This window comes from Megalobrama amblycephala, linkage group LG4 (assembly GCF_018812025.1).
Source record: "Megalobrama amblycephala isolate DHTTF-2021 linkage group LG4, ASM1881202v1, whole genome shotgun sequence".
NCBI classification, from domain to species: Eukaryota; Metazoa; Chordata; class Actinopteri; order Cypriniformes; family Xenocyprididae; genus Megalobrama; species Megalobrama amblycephala.
The window spans coordinates 43,828,439-43,852,815 of NC_063047.1; the positions used below are offsets into that span (position 1 = coordinate 43,828,439).

General features: G+C 35.8%; 1 protein-coding gene across 5 annotated transcripts in view; it reads right to left on the reverse strand.

Annotated features, from left to right (window-relative positions):
- Window positions 1-12,966: 12,966 nt before the first annotated feature.
- Window positions 12,967-24,377, reverse strand: part of eng (endoglin) — a 59,372-nt gene continuing 47,961 nt past the window's right edge. For 3 of the 5 annotated variants that reach the window (XM_048189499.1, XM_048189498.1, XM_048189500.1), the window contains exons 9-14: window positions 21,659-21,801; window positions 20,011-20,244; window positions 19,843-19,912; window positions 14,530-14,637; window positions 14,184-14,231; window positions 12,967-14,030 (exon numbers count right to left, since the gene is read on the reverse strand). In XM_048189499.1, coding sequence (XP_048045456.1) covers window positions 13,894-14,030; window positions 14,184-14,231; window positions 14,530-14,637; window positions 19,843-19,912; window positions 20,011-20,244; window positions 21,659-21,801 — 740 coding nt within the window. In that variant the 3' untranslated portion in view covers window positions 12,967-13,893. Of the gene's footprint in view, window positions 14,031-14,183; window positions 14,232-14,351; window positions 14,432-14,529; window positions 14,638-19,842; window positions 19,913-20,010; window positions 20,245-21,658; window positions 21,802-24,377 lie in introns of all 5 variants that reach the window. The other 2 variants (XR_007184700.1, XR_007184701.1) reach the window with 2 other exon arrangements.

A 24,377-nucleotide genomic window follows, 5' to 3' on the forward strand; every position in this document is an offset into this window, starting at 1 on the left:
TAATTGATTTTAATTTCAGCCTTTTTTTAATTAATATGGAGCATAGCAATAGATCCTGCTGGATTCATGCAGAGTGTAAGTGAGACTCTAGCAGCGTAAAGACGATGTGAAACCAAACACGCAAATTAACTCAGTCTCTCGCTCTTACGAAACAGTATGTGTGTCCTCGTGACTTAATACTGAACATACTCACATTATTTGATCAGGTAACTCTTTTTTTAAATGTGTAAATAAAACAAATAAAAATAAAAAAACTGTAAATTATGCATACTTAGAATCAGCAAACCCTAAGCCTGACTCTACACTCTTAGAGATAAGGGTTCAGTGGGGTTCTATATAGAACTTTAGGGTTCTTGACTCAATTTTAAAGAACGCTTTATGTAAAAATATTATTCATGTAATTACAGTGAAACAATGTCAACTTAAAAAAAAAAGTATAACCTGTGACTGATTTAACTCTGATTAGAGTGTAATACAGAATGACTATATATATATATATATATATACACACACACTACCACTCAAAAGTTTGAGATTGGTAAGATTTTTAATATTTTTAAAAGAAGTTTCGTCTGCTCACCAAGGCTTAATTTATTTAATTAAAAATACAGTAAAAACAGTAATATTGTGAAAAATTATTACAATTTAAAATAACTGTTTTCTATTTGAATATATTTTACAAAGTAATTTATTCTTGTGTTGGCAAAGCTGAATTTTCAGCATCGTTAATCCAGTCTTCAGTGTCACATGATCCTTCAGAAATCATTCTAATATGATGATTAGATGCTCAAGAAACATTTGTTATTATTATCAATGTTGAAATCTGTTGTGTACTTTTTTTTTTCAGGATTCCTTGATGAATAGAAAGTTCAAAAGAACAGCATTTATCTGAAATACAAAGCTTCTGTAGCATTATACACTACCGTTCAAAAGTTTGGGGTCAGTAAGAATTTTTATTTAAATTTTTTTGAAAAGAAATTAAAGAAATTAACACTTTTATTCAGGATTCATGGATGCATTAAATCAATCAAAAGTGGCAGTAAAGACATTTATAATGTTACAAAAGATTAGATTTCAAATAAACACTGTTCTTTTGAATTTTCTATTCATCAAAGAATCCTGAAAAATGTTTCTTGAGCCGCAAATCAGCATATTAGAAAGATTTCTGAAGGATCATGTGACACTGAAGACTGGAGTAATGATGCTGAAAATTCAGCTTTGCATCACAGGAATAAATTACTTTGTGAAATATTTTCAAATAGAAAACAGTCATTTTAAATTGTAATAATATTTCACAATATTACTGTTTTTTACTGTATTTTTAATTAAATAAATGTAGCCTTGGTGAGCAGACGAAACTTCTTTTATATATTGTATATGTATATATATTACCGTACGTATATTACCGTATATACCGTATATATTAAAGTACTTTTGAGCGGTAGTGTATATATATATATACAGTCTTTGTGTTACCCAGATCCTGGGTCAGACGTAACAACCCAGTGTTTGGGTAGTTTTTGTGTTACCCTGATCCTGGGTCAGACGTGACAACCCAGTGTTTGGGTAGTTTTTGTGTTACCCGTTCCTGGGTCAGAGGTGACAACCCAGTCTTTGGGTAGTTTTTGTGTTACCCAGATCCTGGGTCAGACGTAACAACCCAGTGTTTGGGTAGTTTTTGTGTCACCCAGATCCTGGGTCAGATGTGACAACCCAGTGTTTGGGTAGTTTTTGTGTTACCCAGATCCTGGGTCAGACGTAACAACCCAGTGTTTGGGTAGTTTTTGTGTCACCCAGATCCTGGGTCAGACGTGACAACCCAGTGTTTGGGTAGTTTTTGTGTCACCCAGATCCTGGGTCAGATGTGACAACCCAGTGTTTGGGTAGTTTTTGTGTCACCCAGATCCTGGGTCAGACGTGACAACCCAGTGTTTGGGTAGTTTTTGTGTCACCCAGATCCTGGGTCAGACGTGACAACCCAGTGTTTGGGTAGTTTTTGTGTCACCCAGATCCTGGGTCAGACGTGACAACCCAGTGTTTGGGTAGTTTTTGTGTCACCCAGATCCTGGGTCAGACGTGACAACCCAGTGTTTGGGTAGTTTTTGTGTCACCCAGATCCTGGGTCAGACGTGACAACCCAGTGTTTGGGTAGTTTTTGTGTCACCCAGATCCTGGGTCAGACGTGACAACCCAGCGTTTGGGTAGTTTTTGTGTCACCCAGATCCTGGGTCAGACGTGACAACCCAGCGTTTGGGTAGTTTTTGTGTCACCCAGATCCTGGGTCAGAAGTGACAACCCAGCGTTTGGGTAGTTTTTGTGTCACCCAGATCCTGGGTCAGAAGTGACAACCCAGCGTTTGGGTAGTTTTTGTGTCACCCAGATCCTGGGTCAGACGTAACAACCCAGCGTTTGGGTAGTTTTTGTGTCACCCAGATCCTGGGTCAGAAGTGACAACCCAGCGTTTGGGTAGTTTTTGTGTCACCCAGATCCTGGGTCAGACGTAACAACCCAGCGTTTGGGTAGTTTTTGTGTCACCCAGATCCTGGGTCAGAAGTGACAACCCAGCGTTTGGGTAGTTTTTGTGTCACCCAGATCCTGGGTCAGAAGTGACAACCCAGTGTTTGGGTAGTTTTTGTGTTACCCAGATCCTGGGTCAGACGTGACAACCCAGTGTTTGGGTAGTTTTTGTGTCACCCAGATCCTGGGTCAGAAGTGACAACCCAGCGTTTGGGTAGTTTTTGTGTTACCCAGATCCTGGGTCAGAAGTGACAACCCAGTGTTTGGGTAGTTTTTGTGTTACCCAGATCCTGGGTCAGAAGTGACAACCCAGTGTTTGGGTAGTTTTTGTGTTACCCAGATCCTGGGTCAGAAGTGACGACCCAGTGTTTGGGTAGTTTTTGTGTTACCCAGATCCTGAGTCAGACGAAACAACCCAGTGTTTGGGTAGTTTTTGTGTTACCCGTTCCTGGGTCAGAAGTGACAACCCAGCGTTTGGGTAGTTTTTGTGTAACCCGTTCCTGGGTCAGCGTAACAACCCAGCGTTTGGGTAGTTTTTGTGTTATCCTGATCCTGGGTCAGACGTAACAAGCCAGTGTTTGGGTAGTTTTTGTGTTATCCAGATCCCAAAGCAGTGCAGCTCGGTCAAATTAGTGCATGTCTTTGGTAAAATAGAGGTTTGTTTGTTTTATTTTATCTAAAAAAATCTTTATTGTTCTGTATATCGTTTAAGTTTATGCAAAGCAGCATATACAGGGGAGTGATTTGAGTTACCTAAATGAGTGTCGTGTTGGTGTGCGTGATGGAAACACCTGATGCCTGAAATTGTATGATTTTATTCAAAAAGATACAGAATATAAATACTTAGGATGTTAAAATATGTTCTCAGAATTGTACACTGATTATTTATGGACAGGTTTTGGAGTCAGTCACAGCATTTTTCAGCTACGAGTGAAATGCAGGCGGCAGTCTGAAGTTTGAATCGAGTCATCTCCGGCACGAGATCCAGCGCTGTTATGGTGGAAACTGGACAACAAAGACTGGTCCATTACACTTGAATTACTTCTAAATGTTTAATTATTATTTCTAATATTTGTTAAAGGAGCTTAAATGTAGGCAATATGTATTAAATAAAATAATATAAAATATGATCGAAAATAATTATCAATCAAACCAGTGGTTGCGTGGGGTATTTAAAAATTTTTAGAGGGTTTAAATTAATCTGTATACATTTATTCATGTATGAAGTAAAAATAAATACATAAATAAATTAGTATTATAGTAAAAATAAATCAATCCATTATGCTGGGTTAAATATACAACCCAATTTGCTGGGTAAAATTAACCCAACATGTGTTCAGCCCAGTGTTTTTAGAGTGAATATGTTAAGTAATATAATACAATTTCTGAATTATATATTATATTACATTCAATTATTTAATTGCATTATATGTATATATATATATATATATAATATATATATATATATTCTGAATGAGCCTCCTATAAGGATTCTAAAATTCTAAAGATTATTATTAAAATGCATATTATTAATAAATGCATGTTACACCATAATATTCATTATGAATGAGATTTTTTGCTAATACAATGACTCGGCTATACAGGGCCAAATGGAAGAGCATTGCAGACTGATTCAAGAGCAAACAGCCATACATTCATCCACCACAGGAGGGCAGAACAAATCCTCCAGATGTGTCTCACGAGCTCAACAGCAGCTTTCATTTCTAATTAAACAGCGTGCAGTTTATTAAAGGCTCTGTGATTAATATTCCCTTCTTCACCGAGATCTCGCCTCAAGACTATAAATGCTGCTTTATTCCCAGAGTAAGAAAGACATGGATTTGCTGCAGCATCATATTTTCCTCCTTTCCATTTGCAGTCTCCTGCATGTGAAATGAAGTTCATTAATAAGAAATAATGAATTATGAATATCACAGACGCTGCATGAGGTTGATGAAAACGTGCTCTATTTGTTCCTCTACACACTGGTGATATATATGTGAAAAAAAAAAAATTTCCAATTACAGAAAAAAAAAAGGAAAAGTGGAAATAAGCTGCTTATGAATTATAGTCAGGGCAATAGCATTCATTATGCAGCATATGAGTGTTTCTTCAGCATGGACTTTTAGAAAATAAACTCTCCTAAACACACTTTCACTCCCTCACTAGTTAACTTCATCTGTCTACTAATAACATCCAAAAGACAAATATCATCACAGCAGAATTCTGACTTTTTTTTCTTCTTTTATTTCTGAAAGTCATTTAGTTATTTTTACTGTTTCTGTCACATCTTAATAAAACACTTGTGATGAAAATGCATTTTAGACAGTTTTGGAATAGCTTAAAGTGGCTGACTTTTGTCCTGTTATAGACCTTTTGCGACAGAAACAAGCGTGCAACTACTCTGTTTTTTGCAACTACATGTCAACTAACTCTTATTATTAGTAGACATATAGACATTATACAGGAAGATTTTAAAACGAGCGGTTCATTGATAAATCTGTAAGATCTTACCTTCATGCTGTGGAAATACAAACCAGAAGACAGAACACAACGAGCGCACCGCTGAAAAGGGGCGGGGCTACAGGTCTATCCACCTTATTCTTACGCCCCATGATGCTTTGCGTGAATATGGGTGTAACTTCCGTTAAGCTGTAAACAATCAGTGAACGGCTTGCTCTATATGGAAGCTTGTTTTGGCAACTAAATAACTTTTTTTTCTTAGAACTGCACTCAGAATTCTGTCTTTATATCTTGCAATTCTGACTTTATATCTCGCAATTCTGACTTTATATCGCAATTCTGACTTTATATCTCACAATTCAGACTTTATATCTCGCAATTCTGACTTTATATCTCACAATTCAGACTTTATATCTCGCAATTCTGACTTTGTCATGCAATTCAGACTTTATATCTCTCAATTCTGACTCGCAATTCTGACTTTATATCGCAATTCTGACTTTATATCTCACAATTCTGACATTATATCTCACAATTCTGACTTTATATCTTGTAATTCTGACTTTATATTTTGTAATTCTGACTTTATAACTCATAATTCTGACTTTATATCTCGCAATTCTGACTTTTTAACTCGCAATTCTGACTTTATATCAAGCAATTCTGACTTTTTAACTCGCAATTCTGACTTTATAACTCGCAATTCTGACTTTTTAACTCGCAATTTGGACTTTGCGAGTTAAAAACAATTCTGGCTTTATATCATGCAATTCAGACTTTATATCTCACAATTCTGACTTTATATCTCGCAATTCTGACTTTATATTTTGTAATTCTGACTTTATATCTTGTAATTCTGACTTTATATTTTGTAATTCTGACTTTATAACTCATAATTCTGACTTTATATCTCGCAATTCTGACTTTATATCACGCAATTCTGACTTTATATCAAGCAATTCTGATTTTTAACTTGCAATTCTGACTTTATATCTCACAATTCTGACTTTATATCTTGTAATTCTGACTTTATATTTTGTAATTCTGACTTTATAACTCATAATTCTGACTTTATATCTCACAATTCTGATTTTTAACTTGCAATTCTGACTTTATATCTCGTAATTCTGACTTTATATCACGCAATTCTGACTTTATATCGCAATTCTGACTTTATATCTCACAATTCTGACATTATATCTCACAATTCTGACTTTATATCTTGTAATTCTGACTTTATATTTTGTAATTCTGACTTTATAACTCATAATTCTGACTTTATATCTCGCAATTCTGACTTTTTAACTCGCAATTCTGACTTTATATCAAGCAATTCTGACTTTTTAACTCGCAATTCTGACTTTATAACTCGCAATTCTGACTTTTTAACTCGCAATTTGGACTTTGCGAGTTAAAAACAATTCTGGCTTTATATCATGCAATTCAGACTTTATATCTCACAATTCTGACTTTATATCTCGCAATTCTGACTTTATATTTTGTAATTCTGACTTTATATCTTGTAATTCTGACTTTATATTTTGTAATTCTGACTTTATAACTCATAATTCTGACTTTATATCTCGCAATTCTGACTTTATATCACGCAATTCTGACTTTATATCAAGCAATTCTGATTTTTAACTTGCAATTCTGACTTTATATCTCACAATTCTGACTTTATATCTTGTAATTCTGACTTTATATTTTGTAATTCTGACTTTATAACTCATAATTCTGACTTTATATCTCACAATTCTGATTTTTAACTTGCAATTCTGACTTTATATCTCGTAATTCTGACTTTATATCACGCAATTCTGACTTTATATCTCGTAATTCTGACTTTATATCTCGTAATTCTGACTTTATATCTCGTAATACTGACTTTATATCTCGTAATTCTGACTTTATATCTCGTAATACTGACTTTATATCTCGTAATTCTGACTTTATATCTCGTATTCTGACTTTATATCTCGTAATACTGACTTTATATCTCACAATTCTGACTTTATATCTCGTAATTCTGACTTTATATCTCGTAATACTGACTTTATATCACGCAATTCTGGCTTTATATCTCGTAATTCTGACTTTATATCGCAATTCTGACTTTATATCTTGTAATTCTGACTTTATATCATGCAATTCTGACTTTATATCTCATAATTCTGACTTTATATCACGCAATTCTGACTTTATATCTCGTAATTCTGACTTTATATCTCGTAATTCTGACTTTATATCTCACAATTCTGACTTTATATCTCACAATTCTGACTTTATATCTCGTAATTCTGACTTTATATCTCGTAATTCTGACTTTATATCTCGTAATTCTGACTTTATATCTCGTAATACTGACTTTATATCTCGTAATTCTGACTTTATATCTCGTAATACTGACTTTATATCTCGTAATTCTGACTTTATATCTCGTAATTCTGACTTTATATCTCACAATTCTGACTTTATATCTCGTAATTCTGACTTTATATCTCACAATTCTGACTTTATATCTCGTAATTCTGACTTTATATCACACAATTCTGACTTTATATCTCGTAATTCTGACTTTATGTCTCACAATTCTGACTTTATATCTCGTAATTCTGACTTTATATCTCGTAATACTGACTTTATATCTCATAATTCTGACTTTATATCACGCAATTCTGACTTTATATCTCGCAATTCAGATTTTTTAACTCGCAATTCTGACATTTTTCTCAATTTTTCTCAGAAAGTCAGAATTACCATTTTTTTATTTTTTTATTTTTTTATTTCATGGCAGAAACAAGTTTCCATAGCTCTATGAATGCAATAATATGCTTTTTTCTTCTTTTTTTTTTTTTTAACTGGTTACGAGATGACGTTATTCTACTTACTCTTCAACCATTGAACATAAAAAAGACATTTTTTTTTTTTTTTTAAAGTATAAAAGCTTCAACAAGATACTTTCAACAGACGATGAACAACCCCAAAAGCGCGATTCTTTCCACAGCAGTAACGGACTGGATACATATCACTGTAGTAATATATATCTGTATTATGTAACATACATTGCCTTAATCGAAAATGTTCATTAACTTCAGCATTGTGTGATACTATTTTAAAGTGATTTCCTTCAGTTTGACAGATAATAACTTGTGTTTACCTGTGAAAACAAACCTGGAAAGAGATGTAAGGACTTAAGGAAAAAAACGAGAAATATTAATGGAATATACTGTGAATACCGTGACCACAAATGTGCAGTATATGTTATTCTTTTTCATACTATTACAGCTGAATGCAAAGGGAAAAAATAAACACGAGGAAAAGAATGCAGCGACTGAAACATTGTACTCATGATGTCTGAAAATAAAACATGAAAGAAAAATTGACAGCTCATTCAGTCAAACTGACGGATAATAAGCTTTATTTGTAGGGCAACCTTGTGATCTGAAATTATTTTTTCAGTCTTTTTGAATGAAAGTTCCACAAACCGGAAGTGCCCTAATTATTCAAAACGCAGTAGGCTCGTCAGGAATAAGGTGGATAAATATCCAAATTAATTAATATTTTCACACTTTTTGCATCATTTGTCATTATAATATTTTGAATGGAGATGATTCTGTTCAAGTGACATTTACCTTGACTCTGGTCTGTTTTTTGCAGCTACATGTCAACTAACTCTCATTATTAGTAGACTGTTAGGTTAGGGTTCAGGTTATTAGAATAATTTGACATTTAGTTGCTTGTCAGTAACTACATGTCAAATTACAGTCAGCAGAATGTCTGTTGGGGTCATCAAAATAAAGTTTGACCTAATCAGCCTATGGGACATGAAAGAAAACACCCATCATGAGTAGTCTTGTCTCTAAGAGAAACTCCAGAATTCTTGATTTCTGGATGATTTCAGAGGAAATGTGTGTCTAATATCAGCTGATACTCACTGTCTGTCTCCACTCTCCGTCTTTATCTCTGTGAGAAACGGGATTCGTGTCACTCTTTTGTCTGTTTTAACTTCCTATCTGTCCCTGCAGAAGGTTTGGGATGAATCTCACACGGATAATGACAATGTTTCTGATTTGTTCATTTCCCATCATCCTCTTGATAGAGTATCACGTGTGATAATGTGTTCAGTCACGAGCGTGATGATGTTCACAACAAAAGCATCTGTGTGAAGTAATTGTTTAGGTCATGATTCATGTATTTGTGTGCATTTTGATCTCATAAAATGTTAAAAACATTGGTGGTTTTAACTGCATCAGCAGAGGAATATATTTTTAATAATTAAGCAGCAGATTCTGGATTTTATCAGGTAATATGTGTGAAATTAAAGATATTGGCAAGACAAGTTTATTTATATAGCACATTTCATACACAACGGTAATTCAAAGTGCTTTACATAGAAAATGAATTAAAATAATCATAAAATAATCACAAAAACTGCATAAGAAATAAAAATAACAATCGTATTTAACTAAAGGCTAAAATACTATTCCTGACTACCTGAATCACTAAATTCAGGTGGAATAATGGAATGTGAAAGTAACAGCAAAATCTCTTTTAAAATAAATTTTTTATTAGCATTACATATTCTCTTCATGACAGTGTGTGTGTGTGTGTGTGTGTATATATATATATATATATATATATATATATATATATATATATATATATATATATATATATATCAATCACCTGTTAAATATATTCCACTCCACCTTGTTTTCTTATAGTTCACATTTCGCCTACTTCCGCCTACGTCATATGTGACCTTTCCTGCGTGATTACGCAATGTGTGGCGCATTTTTTTTTTTTAGAAAATGGCTGATGGTTTCTCTAGATAAGACTCTTATTCCTCGTCTGGGATCATGTAGAGCTCTTTGAAGCTGCACTGAAACTGACATTTGGACCTTCAACCCGTTGAACCCCAGTGAAGTCCACTATATGGAGAAAAATCCTGGACTGTTTTCATCAAAAACCTTCATATCTTTTCCACTGAAGAAAGAAAGACATGAACATCTTGGATGACATGGAGGTGAGTAAATTATCAGGAAATTTTAATTTGAACTAATCCTTTAATATCCATAAAATAAGTAAATTAGACAATTTTGTTTAAATGAAGGATTGCAGAAATGAGTACACCCTAGATTTAATTCAACAAATGTATAATATTCTAGCACTCCATAATTTTGAATATACTGCTCTGACCCTTCTTGCACGGAGTGAACAAGTTCATGACAAATCTGTCCTGTTTAACTCCTGGATGATGAGCTCCTCAAATGCCCTGATCTTTAATCTCAACTCGTCTCTACTGAATCCCCCACAGGCGCTCAAGAGTGTTAAGATTTGGTGAAATACATGTCCACAGAAGGTTTTTCACTTTGGGAGAATGCATATCCGCATTGTCATGTTGAAAAATGCCCAACAATGCAGGGAATGAGGAAAGGGTAACATCTTCTGTTTCAAGTTTGTGTATTAAATTACACAGTGGTGTGGGAATTCATGACAGCATTGATAAAGCACAACTCCCTCACACCTTCAGCACTCATACATCCCTATATAAGAGCTTTACTACCCCTGAACTTTACTGTGGGAACCAGGCACTTCTCTCCATACTCCTCCTCTAGCAACACCAGAACATTTCTGATGCTGTTAGATCCAAAATGATTGATTTGGTCTCATGAGATCAGAGTATTGATTCCCAGAATCTATAATTTGTAAATATGGGCTTTGGAAATGGCTAACTGACTTTATTGTGCTTTGGCTACAGTAGGTAGTTCCAGTGAGAACAACAAGCATGCATGTCATTTCTGCAGGTTGCATCTTAGGTTTGCTGGCTCTGAGACACTCGCTTGGGATTTCTCCTGCTCTTTGTCTAGCAAAAAAAATCCCTCATCCCTAAATGAAAGCTTAAAATGAAGGCCTGATTATTTCAGGGGCCTTGTCACAAGTCCACTTTTGCTATATTTTCACACTTAAAACAATGATTTGGTAATCCTCTTGTACCACTGTCCTCTTTTGTGCTACGAAATAACTCTCCTGACAGTTATCTCCCAAGTGTTTCCACTGTTGTCAGCATTAAAGGGATAGTTCACCCAAAAATGAAAATTATCCCATGATTTACTCACCCTCAAGCCATCCTATATGGCAATCTTATTTCAGTCAAAAATTTCCTTAGTCCTCCAATGGTTGTGAACGGTAACCCACATTCTGAAGACAGAAAAAATGCATCCATCCATAAAAAAAGTAATCCATACAGTAATCCATCCGGGGGTTAATAAAGGCCTTTTGAAGGGATGTGTTTTTTTGAAGGGAGATTCAGTGGGCTATATAACACATTTAATGATCAAGAAATTACTTCTATTTAAATGTTGTGGTTCAAAATACTTACCTGTTGATCAAAAATTGCCTTAAACTTACACCAGAAATTTTTTATTTAGTTTTATTTAGTAACTTTCAGGAGGGTGTACACATTTTTGCAACACAATATTTTATCCAAAATCTTATTTACCTGAATAATTTGACATGCTTCTTTGGTAACTGATCAAGCAGACATGCTGGAACATTATTTTCATGATTTAATTTAAAGTATGTCAAATTGGATTAAAATAATTCTTCAAAATGGGGTGGAACTGAACAAATATGACTTCAGATAATGACCATTCTGTAAGTGCTTTAAATGGAAACAGACAGAACATGCAATACAAATGTTATTTATAAAAGTTAATATAAAAATGCAGTATAAAACAGTTTACATACAGACACAAACAATTATACGGACATAAAATAATACCACAGATATTGCACAAATGCTCAATTGGCATTTTCCTGCTTTTCACATCCACCTGATGTTAAAGGAACAGTTCACAGCTGTACGCTTCATATATACTTCAGCAACGCACTGAAAATGGTTCAAATTTGGTTCTGTTCCTCAATACAAAACTACCACGTGATTTCAGAGGACATGGGATGTGGTGCATGAATACTTTTATGCTCTTTGAAGCTTGACAGCCTCTGGTCACTGTCTGCAAAAGAGCAGCGTGAAAATTGTACTAAACGTCTCCTTTCTAAGAAAGTCATACAGGCTTGGAATAACATAAGGATTGATAATTGATGATGATTTTGGTGAACTACCCTTTAATTTTTGACCAACTTTATGTCTCTTGTGCTCTTCCCACATACACAGACAAATAAAATTAATCTACAAATACATGAATAAATTCACATGAAATGTGTTGTATACAGTATACTTTTGTAAAATAAGCTACATCACAAGAGTTTTTGTTGGTCTCATTTTCACTGGACACGTTCTTTCTTCAAATATTAAAAATATAAAAACCTCAGGCCAACTGCTGAAGTTATGAATTTAACATATATACTGAATCTACAGCATGAACATAGTATAGTCTCACACACACAAAAACAAACATATTTGAAGTTGCTTAATTACTATTGCTAATTACTACATTTCCATGACAAAATTACAAAATTGAATGAACATACTATCTAAAAAATGCTGGGTTAAAAACAACCCAAGATGGGTTGAATATGGACAAACCCAGGGATTAGATTGTTTTAACCCAGTGGTTGGGTTAAATGTTTGCCCAACCTGCCGGAAAGTTTTATTTAAAAATTACAATATTTCTTGCTTAAAATGAACCCAAAATTTGTTTTGAATGAAATTAACATTTATTAATATGTTTAATAACTTAACATTTATTAATAAGTTCAACAAATAATAATTAAACAATAAACATTTATTAAATTGCTTATTAATAAATGTTCACATTTTGATTATTATTGTTGCCTCTAGTAATTATGTGTCTGATTTTTAATGTCCAACCTATTTTGGGTTCATTTTAAGCCAGACATTTAGTCATTTTTAAACAATATAGTTGGGTTAAATAAAACTGACCAGCAGCTTGGTCAAACATTTAACCCAACCACTGGGTTTGTCCATTTTCAACCCAACTTGTGTTGTTTTTAACCCAGCATTTTTCAGAGTATACCATTTAATCTTTGGTAAGTGTTTGATTTGAGAGGGGAAAACAAAACAAAACAAAAAACATACAAATCTCATGAAAACATGTTGGGTCATATTTCACCCCATAATCAAAAGAAAGAAAAAAAAAAAAAATTTTGCATAAAGAAAATGGATCATTCTAATGTATTATTACTTCAACAGCAATAATATTTTATTTAAATTAACAATTTTCAATTTAGCAAATTAAAAGCATTTAAACAAATACTACTATAATCCAAAAAAATGAGATTGCAATGCAATTTATTTTGTCTTTGTATTGATTTGAGGGTTAAATATGATGTGTTTTGGCAGATTTCATGAGATTCAGCCACTGTTTCTAGTTTTGGACAAGTAAATATTTAACAAATCTACATCCACAGAGACTCCGAGGTAGCCAGTCTGTCCCATGCGAGACAGCCATTTCAGTAACATAAAAATGCTTCCTTTTATTATTGGTGTCCACTGTTTTGATTTGTTTGAATGTTTCATCATACCACTCCACAGCTGAGTGTTTGGATACGAGGCGGTCTGACGTTTGTTTGGTCGTCTCTTTGAGCTACATTTAGCCGCGTCTGAAAGCGAACTGATGCGTCAGACCTCTGTTTGTCTGTGAAATCTTATTTCGCCTCCATCAGAGAGGCACCGGCGCAAGAATGCGACGAATTTCCTGTTAGTTCCTGGGGGTTATGCATTGTTTTTCCTGTCTCTGGGAGCCAAGCTTTTTCTTTTTTTGTTCTTTGTCCCTGCTGACTTCCCGTAGCTGGGTGAGCAAATCGAGTAGTGTGAGGTACAGGGAACATTTCAGGACTGCCTCTCGTTTTCTCTCGCTCGGGACGATGGGAGGCGTGGAGCGAGAGGGGGGAGCGTTAGGTGTGGAGGGATGGATGGTGACGGCATTATGCCATGCTGCTGGTGGGTGTGCTCTGGGTGCTGCCGATGCTGGCGTTGGCACTGCTGTCCTCGGAGGGAGACGAGTGGGTGGGCACGGGCTGGCGTTTGGTCAGACCACATGGGCATCCTGATAGAGAGAGGACTGGACAAAAGACAGGGAACATTGAGCGCAATCAACAAAAACAAATAAGGACAGATTTCCACGGCAACAATCGGGTAAAGTGATCGCACCGTGAAAAGGAAATGCGACAGGAAAAGAGCAGAGGAAGTGTGCAGAAGAAAAGATTGAGGTTACCTGAGAGCTCGGCCGCTGTTGATCTCATTCCCAGAGCCACAGGATGCCCTGAAACACATGCAAACATTGGATCATGAGTCTACAAACCTCATGAAGGGATCACTTATATTCAGGACTTTTCGAAAAGTCCAGATCATCAGTCTGGAGATACTGCGGCAGCGGCCTTACTTAACTGCTTCATCTTATTTCTAGTGGCAAATCATCACGAGGCTTGTTAGAGCAGCTCTCTCCACTTCTTCCCTCATAGGCTAAAGGAGCAGAGAAAACTCTACCAAATACATCTTCTCACGCTTGAGGATTTATATAAGTCACAAGCTCCGCTACACATAAATCATTTCCCACTTACCAGTGCGTATCTTAATGAACCATAAAGCGCCGGTGAGGAGAACCCCGATCAGGAATCCTCCGAACGCGATTCCCAGAACAGCCGAGAGTCCGAACTCAAAACACTGATCTGAAACAAAGAAAGCATTCAGTTTCCCTCATTCAGTGGAAGACAATTGTCATCCAGCATTTTCTTGACTTTGTAAACCCGTTAACTTCCCCATGGATCAGTTGAAAATAATAACTAGGACAAACGTAGTTTGGGGGCTCGTCCGGGATTCGAACCCGGGCCTCTCGCACCACATGGCAGGAATCATACCCTCACTCTAAGCTGTACTGATAATTGTTGTACAGGTACTCATAATATAGGGCAGTTCAGTGAAATTACTCTGAAAGAAGCTTAAAAAAAAGTTGCTAGCTACAATAAAAGCTATACTAAAGTTATTGGGAAGTGTCAAGTCCATTTTATTAATATAGTGCTCTTCACAAGACATACTGCATAAGCAGCTTTACAGAAAATCATCCCCTATCGGCTGGGCCAATAGACGATGCCATTGTCCATCGCTAATGGCTGACAGACATCACGATGTGGAGCTGGCATCGTGATTCCAACTATGTCGGCTGGAATCGTCCATCAAGATGTGTCACTGTAGACATTGTCTGAAGCCAATTTGGTAGACACTGCCCAACCCTATTTCTCACTATATACAATTTATTAACATTTTAATGCAAGTCATGCAACAGAAGCTCTTGTTTCTGATCACTTATTTCTATATCAAACCCAGACAGGATACAAATTAAAGCAGTCTTATTGTAGTGAAATTTTAATTTTATCTCAGCTCAACAAGTGAATTATCCCTTACAAGGAGACACTGTGATTCGCAGTATCGAGGGGTTCCTGCACCAATAAATCTTCCTAAATGTAAAACTACACAGTCAAAAATTATTCAATCATTCATGTCTCAGACGACTGAACAAACCGTTTCCTTCACTTTGCGGGGTTATTGCCATGTTTGTTCAGCTGTGAAGCTGAGTAGTTTTACGTCACTACTCGCAGGAAAAAACAGCTTCACTGTCAGAAAGAAAATGTGCAATAAACCTTTAGGGTTTCAATAGCTCGTCACTGGGGCAGGACCTCTTAAAGAGACTTTGTACCCTAACTAAGTTGCATGTTAGTACCGTTGACTAGTATTATGTACCCTTAAGGTATACTATGAACCTTTTAGGGGAAAATAAGGTACCTTTGTTGTACCTTTAAAGGTTTATTGCTCTTTTTTTTTGAGAGTGCTGTTGCTGGAAAAAACTACACTCCTTTGAAAACAGCTGAACTACAGTCACGCTACTGGCAAACATAGTTGAGCTAGTAGCATGAATGCTTTTAGTTAGTTACTCGCCAGCACTGGATGATATCAAGAACAGAACTTCTCAATGGTCCAGGCGTTGATGCAAGTGAATTAAAGGCTCCTCTCTTTTGTCTCCTGGGTGGACTGACTCCTGTGGTTTCCTCTCTAACCCTCCAGGGTATGACCTCCACGTTCCAGTGTTCATGTATGCTGCTCCACACACACGCTCTCATCTTCCTCTCCATGACAATGATGGGAAGCAGGAAGGTCACTGGCAGCTGCTTGTTTTCGCTCAAGTTGAACGTCTCTCTGTAATCGTGCACTTTGATGGCAAGGTGCTAAAGGCCAAGCTCCTTAGCAAAGACGGCGAGAGTGTTTACCCAAAACACCTCGGCTGCTCAAATAATGCTTCCCAAGGGCCTTGAAGAACTCTTGGTTTGGGGCCACAGGAAGGGACTGTTTTATGTCCCTTTTTATTTGTTTTCTTCCCTAAGTCAGCAGCAGAGCTTCCACCAAATATCAGTTTTATTTGTGTGTTTGGTCAGAAAGTCTGAGCTGAGCAAACAGAGGCAGGAAACAGCCGAGCAGGTGGTCAGGAGGGGATGAACTTCGGCTCCTCAAACAGGAAGGACAGCCCGAAGACTCACATCCTCCAAAACACAGTGACTACTAACAAATTTTAAGTCCTTTTTCGCCTCTAGAGTTTTTGAACTGACCGTGTCCCAATGCTGATCTCTGGACCAGTGGTGGCCCTGCCAAAGAAAGACTGTACTGGTAAATTACCATTGAGCGATTATGTGTGAACAGGACCTTTTCAAAAATACCGGTAAATCGGTTCTGACCAGTATGAGAAGTCATAACATTACCAGTATGGTATGATGCTGTGTGTGAAGAAATGAAAATGAAGATTACCGGTATGGGCGTGTACGAGGTCTGAACATGCTGGTATAAGAAATCTGCTTAGGGCCAATCATAAAGTTCTTATGGAGATGACGATTACTCCGCACTGTTTACAGTAAGCAAAATGTGCACTAGATGGCATCTCACAGCTTTTTCAGCATGTCGCACTCAATACCTTGCCTTCTTTTCCATTCATTAGCGCTGCATTGAATATTATTATGCGCGTCTCGTAGGGGAGTAATGGTACACAAACATGACCGTTCGGTACATACCTCTGTCACGGTTCGGTAAAACAAATTGCTTTTTTTCTTTCTTTTTTTTATTAAACAGTGGTTTATAGAATAAATTGTGGCTCTCTCTTTAAATAAATTCAAATATAATTAACATTTTCTTAATGATAAAAAAATCTATCTCAGCTAATGCTGTAAACTAGGGAGCCCTTTCTTGCACATTACTATAATATTAAAGGTTACAATTAACAACAGAGCCCAAACTATTAAATTCAGTTTCTATTTATTTTAGATATAATAGTCAACTCAAATAAAAAAAAAATAAATGTAAAAGTATACACAAGGCAGGTTTTGCATTATCTAATCATTTTTAAAATGTGATTTACACGGTTACTGTTATAACTTGTTTTCATGACAAATTTATTTAAACATATTAAATAAGACATTACTAACAGGTAAAGTAAATATAATGAATATATAAGCCAATATAGTGCATACATTTTCTTTTGAACTAACATTTCCTTATTTCTCTAGTGAACTAACATGCTGTGGACACTAAATGACTTGCCTAAGGTGAATGTAATACTATGTGAGATATTATCCTCAAGCTGTCTTATCGATGTCTTTCCACGACTGAAACACTGCTTGAGAGATTACACGTAAACATATTTATGCATAGATCATCTTTTCTTCTTCTTCTGCACTTTTTCCAATTGTAGCGGTTAGCAAACAGCATTGCATTACCGCATTACCGATTGGAGTGTGGATCGCCTGTGACTGACTGTTTTCATCGTCTGACTGTATGCACTGTGCCATGACTGTTCGGGAAGAATGCACGTTCCATGACACCCCTAGCGTCTCGTGTTTTTAATGCTTCTGTGTGATTATCTCCTTACACCTGTAACTAAGAAGTAAAAAAAAGTGTCAAATTGAACAGATAGTGAAACTAAAGCACTTCTCCTCATGCGGGCGAATGAAAACAACAGCGTTTGAAGATCGTTTCCGATGACTGGCATCACAGAATTTAGTGGTAGTTTTGGTGCTGATGTGTGAACAGTCTCTTAACTGTAAAAAGCCAGAACTCCGTTTCTTGTGTGAACAGCATATTTGTGTATTTAGCGGTAAAGTCATTCTGGTAGTTTTACTGGGACTACTGTGTGAAAGGGGCGATTCAAATACAGCTGTTCAGCGAAATTAAGAATTCTGTCTAACGTCTATACTTTTACCTTTTCCCAGTTTACTGTGGGACAAAGTTTTAATTAAGATGGCTAAATGTAAACAAACAGTACACCATGGATGAGGTCTGAAACGCCTCTGGAGAAAAGTACACAACAAGAATTGCACCAAACTATAAAAGCCTCGGCCATTGTCTCAAATGGACAACAGTGGAGGAAAAAACAATGTGTGGATGAAGACGGATTGGAGCACGTAGTGTCTTGCAGAAACATGACCCCATGTCAGTGTTTGTGCAGAGATGGGCTTTCGCTGTGGCCGGCGGCGAGGAATGCAGGGGTTTGTTCTTGACTCATCTTCCCGGGGACCGTCTTCCCTTTTGAAGAACAACACATTCCCTTCTTTGTGTGCGGCTGACAATAGAGACCCGGGCCCCGTGTTCGGAAAGGCCACACATACCAGACCTCGGACACAATAAATCCCCTACTGGCTCATTATTTCTGATTGCGGCCACAAGGTCAGCGAGCAGGCCTTCCTATAAACACCCCCTTCCCGTCCTCCTCGTCCTCGTATCCCGACCTCATCTACATGACGACTGATGACGTCAGCCAGAGGTGGGCGACACTAGCTCCAGCTCCACCAGAATAGTACCAGTTTTGCTGAGGCGAGTTGGGAGTTGTTGGAATCCGGGACAATGGAGTGTCGTCCCATTGTTGTGCTCTCAAACGAATGGAATGGGAGGATTTATTTCCTGTATGTTTCCAAATTAGGACTCAAGGTTATCCAGCATAACAGGGTTCAAGGTTATAGGGTATCACAAGTTTCCTGAATATCGGAGACATTAATTTGTAGCAGCTGACGCACACAGATGACCCAACAAACTGTGATTGTGTGCTTATTATTGGGAGAACTTAAACTCTGAAAGACTTAAACTTGGGATTTGTGTTACCCACTGATGCACTGCGCTCCATCATTCTTATTAATTATTGTAATTATTCATTGAATATTAGAGTGTGTTATCATACTGCCATTTAATAAAAGCAATTTAAAGGATGTTTAATGCTTTGAGTGGCCAACTGCTGTGATTAAGAGGATAACCAGTGATTATTTAGCCAGTATTTGAGCACTTTGTCATTGGCTGATGATTGAAAAATAAGTTTCCGAAAAATAAATAACTTTCAGAAATTTTGTGGACAACCCATCTGCTACTATTGTATTACATAGTAGTCGATCAATATGGATTTTTTGATTACCAATGCCGATGTAAAGCCAATATATATGATTAATTTAAAGATAGTAAATAATACTTGCAGTGAAACTAATACTTAACATATTTACTACATTAGACATAAACCTAATTTAGAAATAAATATTTAGAAAGTTAATCAATATAAAAATTCATTTGATCTTAACATTGCACATTACATAGCAACTTCTTGATTCAGTAGTCCTATTGTAATATTTTTCATGAATGAAGAAGTTTTGGATGTCAAAATAAAAGTCCCGTTTCTGACACTAATAAGTCAAGCTGATCACTAGTATTATACTTACTATATCAGCCCTGATAATTATTGGCACTGCCAACCCCATATCATTTGAACGCCGAGCTGTGCTTTAAATGGACTTTTAATTAGTTTTTTCTTTTTGCACTTCAGAAATATTTGAGATGAAATTTGATGTTTTACTTACTTGGTATAAGCGTTGGTATATATGGGTTGACTTGCAAGTTCCTCTTGACTTTCATTGTTTCACTTATACACTAAAATCACAAAAGAACACAACAAGAGATGGTTGTATAATCTGGGCTTTGTAAAGAGTCTTGTTTTTACACTGTGTGCAGAACAGAGCTCCACAAACCTTCATGTCCTGTCCCTTCATACAAAATTTAACTGCACATTCGAGTTCCCATGAGCTGGACGGCAAGCCCTTAAGAATCTCCAAGGAGAAGCTGAGTCTCTTGGGACAGTCTTTATTGTGACACGCCTCATCTTTGAACGGCATGTTCCTCACCTCTAGCATGGAGCGAACCAAACAACTGCTGACCATAATGTTTAACTTGAGTTCTCCGAATGTCGTCATGTTGTTTAGGATCTGGTGAAGAGAAAGACATGCATGCTCAAACAAACTAAGATATTTCCTTTTGGATTGTGGTATATATGCACACAGAACCTCAATCATCAAACTAGATTTTTGTATTTTCTACGGCATTTGCAGTGTGTTTCAGCACAATAAAGAACATTTATCGCAGGGATGTGATTTTTCCGTATTTTCCATCCTGAAGTACGACCCACATAAATTATGTAAAACCAAGGCAAAAATTGCTGTGTTTTCAAATACGTGAATTGTCTGACTTTTACACGCGAGCAGCTCATGATCCTGTGTTTTCAGCGTCTCGGTTCACAGGAAACGCTGATCCTCATGAACTCCATCTCTGCAAGCTCTGCAAACTCTTGGGTCGCTTATAACATGAATTTGAAAATAAAAAAATTGTAATGAGAATTGTTTATAAATCTATTTTCAACTAAAGAAACAAAACAAAAGTCTCCCAATGGTTTTCTGCCAACATAAAAACTCTAAAATTGAACAATTTATTAGTATTTTTCTTTAAAAAGAAAATATATTATTATTATTATTATACATTTTTTGTTTGTTTGTTTTTGACAGTACAATAGTATTATTGCAACAGTAATATATTTTATATATATTATTATTCCAAAAATATTTTATTTTATCTATTTAATTTTTATAATAAAAAAAAAAATAAATAAATAAAATAAAATATTTTTTGGAATAATAAAAATAATATACAAAGTAATTGAAAGAGAAGAAATCAAGACAGCCATAAATATTAGTATTGTAATTTTGTTCTGTAAAATGAAATTATTATTATTATTATTATTAAATACTAGTGTTTTGACAGTACAACTGTATTATTTCAACAGTAATATATATATATATATATATATATATATATATATATATATATATATATATATATATATATATATATATATATTTTTTAATGAATTTTTACAATGTAAATATTGGTAAAATAAAAACCAAAGAAATGGAAAGCAAAGAAATTAAGACTTGTAATTTTACTTTTTTTGTTCAGTAAAATAAAATTATTAGTAGTATTCAAAATAATACAAATATTATAAAAGAAAAATATTTTGAATAATAATTTATAGTATATCAAATAAAATATAAATTGTATTTATTTTTATTTATTATACAATAAATAAATAAAATTGAATTTTTATTTATTTTTATTGAAAATAATGTTTTTATTATATTATATTATATTATATTATATTGATAACATCAATAATAAGAACAATAATAATTATGTTGTAGGCATATTGAATCGGGCGGAAATGTTTTTGCTTCTTTTTTTGTCTATAGCTCGTCACATGCTTGTTACTTAACACTGCAACGCTGGGTCATGCGTCACAATATAAGTAGAATAAATATAGAAAACCTTGAACATATGAGAATCATCTACCTCCGCATAAACCCTCTTGTCAATCTGAACTTTGCTGCTGGGATCCAGAGGTGACTTGTAGTCTGGAGACGAGTACAGCTTCATCTCCAAAAAACCCGAAGAAGAAGTGGGTGCCGGTGTGGTGCGCTCCACTTCTGCTGGTACTGTAGGGACAGAAAATGGACAGCAGAGAAACAGTCAACTATATATAGATTTAATAAAGGTTTATAACTCTTGTAACATAATTGCAACACCTTTCCATTATTGAAAAGCAACATTTCTGCAGCTGGAGGCTAAAAGCCGTGTAAACTCAGGAACACTTGATCGGCACGGGCTGATAGACGACAGCAGCAGATCAACAAGCATATGTTTTCATGCATGTTAATAAGCATTCAACAGATTGACCTTAAATGCTTTTGAGCGTCCTGTGATCAAACACTGGTTTTGCTAGAAGAGCAGAGAAAGAAATTCCTCAGATGAGATTATATATTTAACATCTCAGCTGCTTCTCCTAGACAGCAATGAATTTCAGTGAAAAACTGATGAGAGACTTCTTTCAAAAACATTACAAAATCGTAAAGGTATTGTTCACCCAAAAATGAAAAAAAAAAAAAAAAAAAAAAAAACTGTCATCAAGATTTAGATTTAATTAAGACTGATCAATTGAAAGTCTGTTCACCCAGAACCTTGACACTTCAAAACGTTCATAAAGAGATGCTTTACACATGATATGATGAAACAATTTAATTTACAGGTCCTGGTCATATAATTAGAATATCATCAAAAAGTTGATTTATTTCACTAATTCCATTCAAAAAGTGAAACTTGTATATTATATTCATTCATTACACACAGACTGATATATTTCAAATGTTTATTTCTTTTAATTTTGATGATTATAACTGACAACTAAGGAAAATCCCAAATTCAGTATCTCAGAAAATTAGAATATTGTGAAAAGGTTCAATATTGAAAACACCTGGTGCCACACTCTAATCAGCTAATTTACTCAAAACACCTGCAAAGGCCTTTAAATGGTCTCTCAGTCTAGTTCTGTAGGCTACACAATCATGGGGAAGACTGCTGACTTGACAGTTGTCCAAAAGACGACCATTGACACCTTGCACAAGGAGGGCAAGATACAAAAGGCCATTGCAAAAGAGGCTGGCTGTTCACAGAGCTCTGTGTCCAAGCACATTAATAGAGAGGCGAAGGGAAGGAAAAGATGTGGTAGAAAAAAAGTGTACAATTAATAGGGATAACCGCACCCTGGAGAGGATTGTGAAACAAAACCCATTCAAAAATGTGGGGGAGATTCACAAAGAGTGGACTGCAGCTGGAGTCAGTGCTTCAAGAACCACTACGCACAGACGTATGCACGACATGCGTTTCAGCTGTCGCATTCCTTGTGTCAAGCCACTCTTGAACAACAGACAGCGTCAGAAGCGGCTAAAGACAAAAAGGACTGGACTGCTGCTGAGTGGTCCAAAGTTATGTTCTCTGATGAAAGTAAATTTTGCATTTCCTTTGGAAATCAGGGTCCCAGAGTCTGGAGGAAGAGAAGAGAGGCACACAATCCACGTTGCTTGAGGTCCAGTGTAAAGTTTCCACAGTCAGTGATGGTTTGGGGTGCCATGTCATCTGCTGGTGTTGGTCCACTGTGTTTTCTGAGGTCCAAGGTCAAAGCAGCCGTATACCAAGACGTTTTAGAGCACTTCATGCTTCCTGCTGCTGACCAACTTTATGGAGATGCAGATTTCATTTTCCAACAGGACTTGGCACCTGCACACAGTGCCAAAGCTACCAGTACCTGGTTTAAGGACCATGGTATCCCTGTTCTTAATTGGCCAGCAAACTTGCCTGACCTTAACCCCATAGAAAATCTATGGGGTGTTGTGAAGAGGAAGATGCGATATGCCAGACCCAACAATGCAGAAGAGCTGAAGGCCACTATCAGAGCAACCTGGGCTCTCATAACACCTGAGCAGTGCCACAGACTGATCGACTCCATGCCACGCCGCATTGCTGCAGTAATTCAGGCAAAAGGAGCCCCAACTAAGTATTGAGTGCTGTACATGCTCATACTTTTCATGTTCATACTTTCAGTTGGCCAAGATTTCTAAAAATCCTTTCTTTGTATTGGTCTTAAGCAATATTCTAATTTTCTGAGATACTGAATTTGGGATTTTCCTTAGTTGTCAGTTATAATCATCAAAATTAAAAGAAATAAACATTTGAAATATATCAGTCTGTGTGTAATGAATTAATATAATATACAAGTTTCACTTTTTGAATGGAAGTAGTGAAATAAATCAACTTTTTGATGATATTCTAATTATATGACCAGCACCTGTAGACTGGGGCTGTCAAGCGATTCAAATTTAATCTAATTAATCACATGATGTGCTGATTATAATTAATCTAATTAATTGCAAATTAATCCCACATCAACTTTGGCTGAGTAATTACCCCCAAAAGATCATTTAAAGTTCTTATTGTGTTAAATGAGAAAAACATCAAATAGACATTACAAAAAGTAGTTTTAGAAAGAAATATTTGATTTGATTCAACATAGAATGTATTACACATAAACGAGTAGGCTGCAACAGCCATGATGTATTTCAGAAGCAGCATCTGCTGCATTAGAAATATTTACAAACAAAAACAGTTTGGTTACCAATATTCTACAAAATATCTTCTTTTATGTTCCGCAAAAGAAAGAAAGTCATACGGGTTTGAA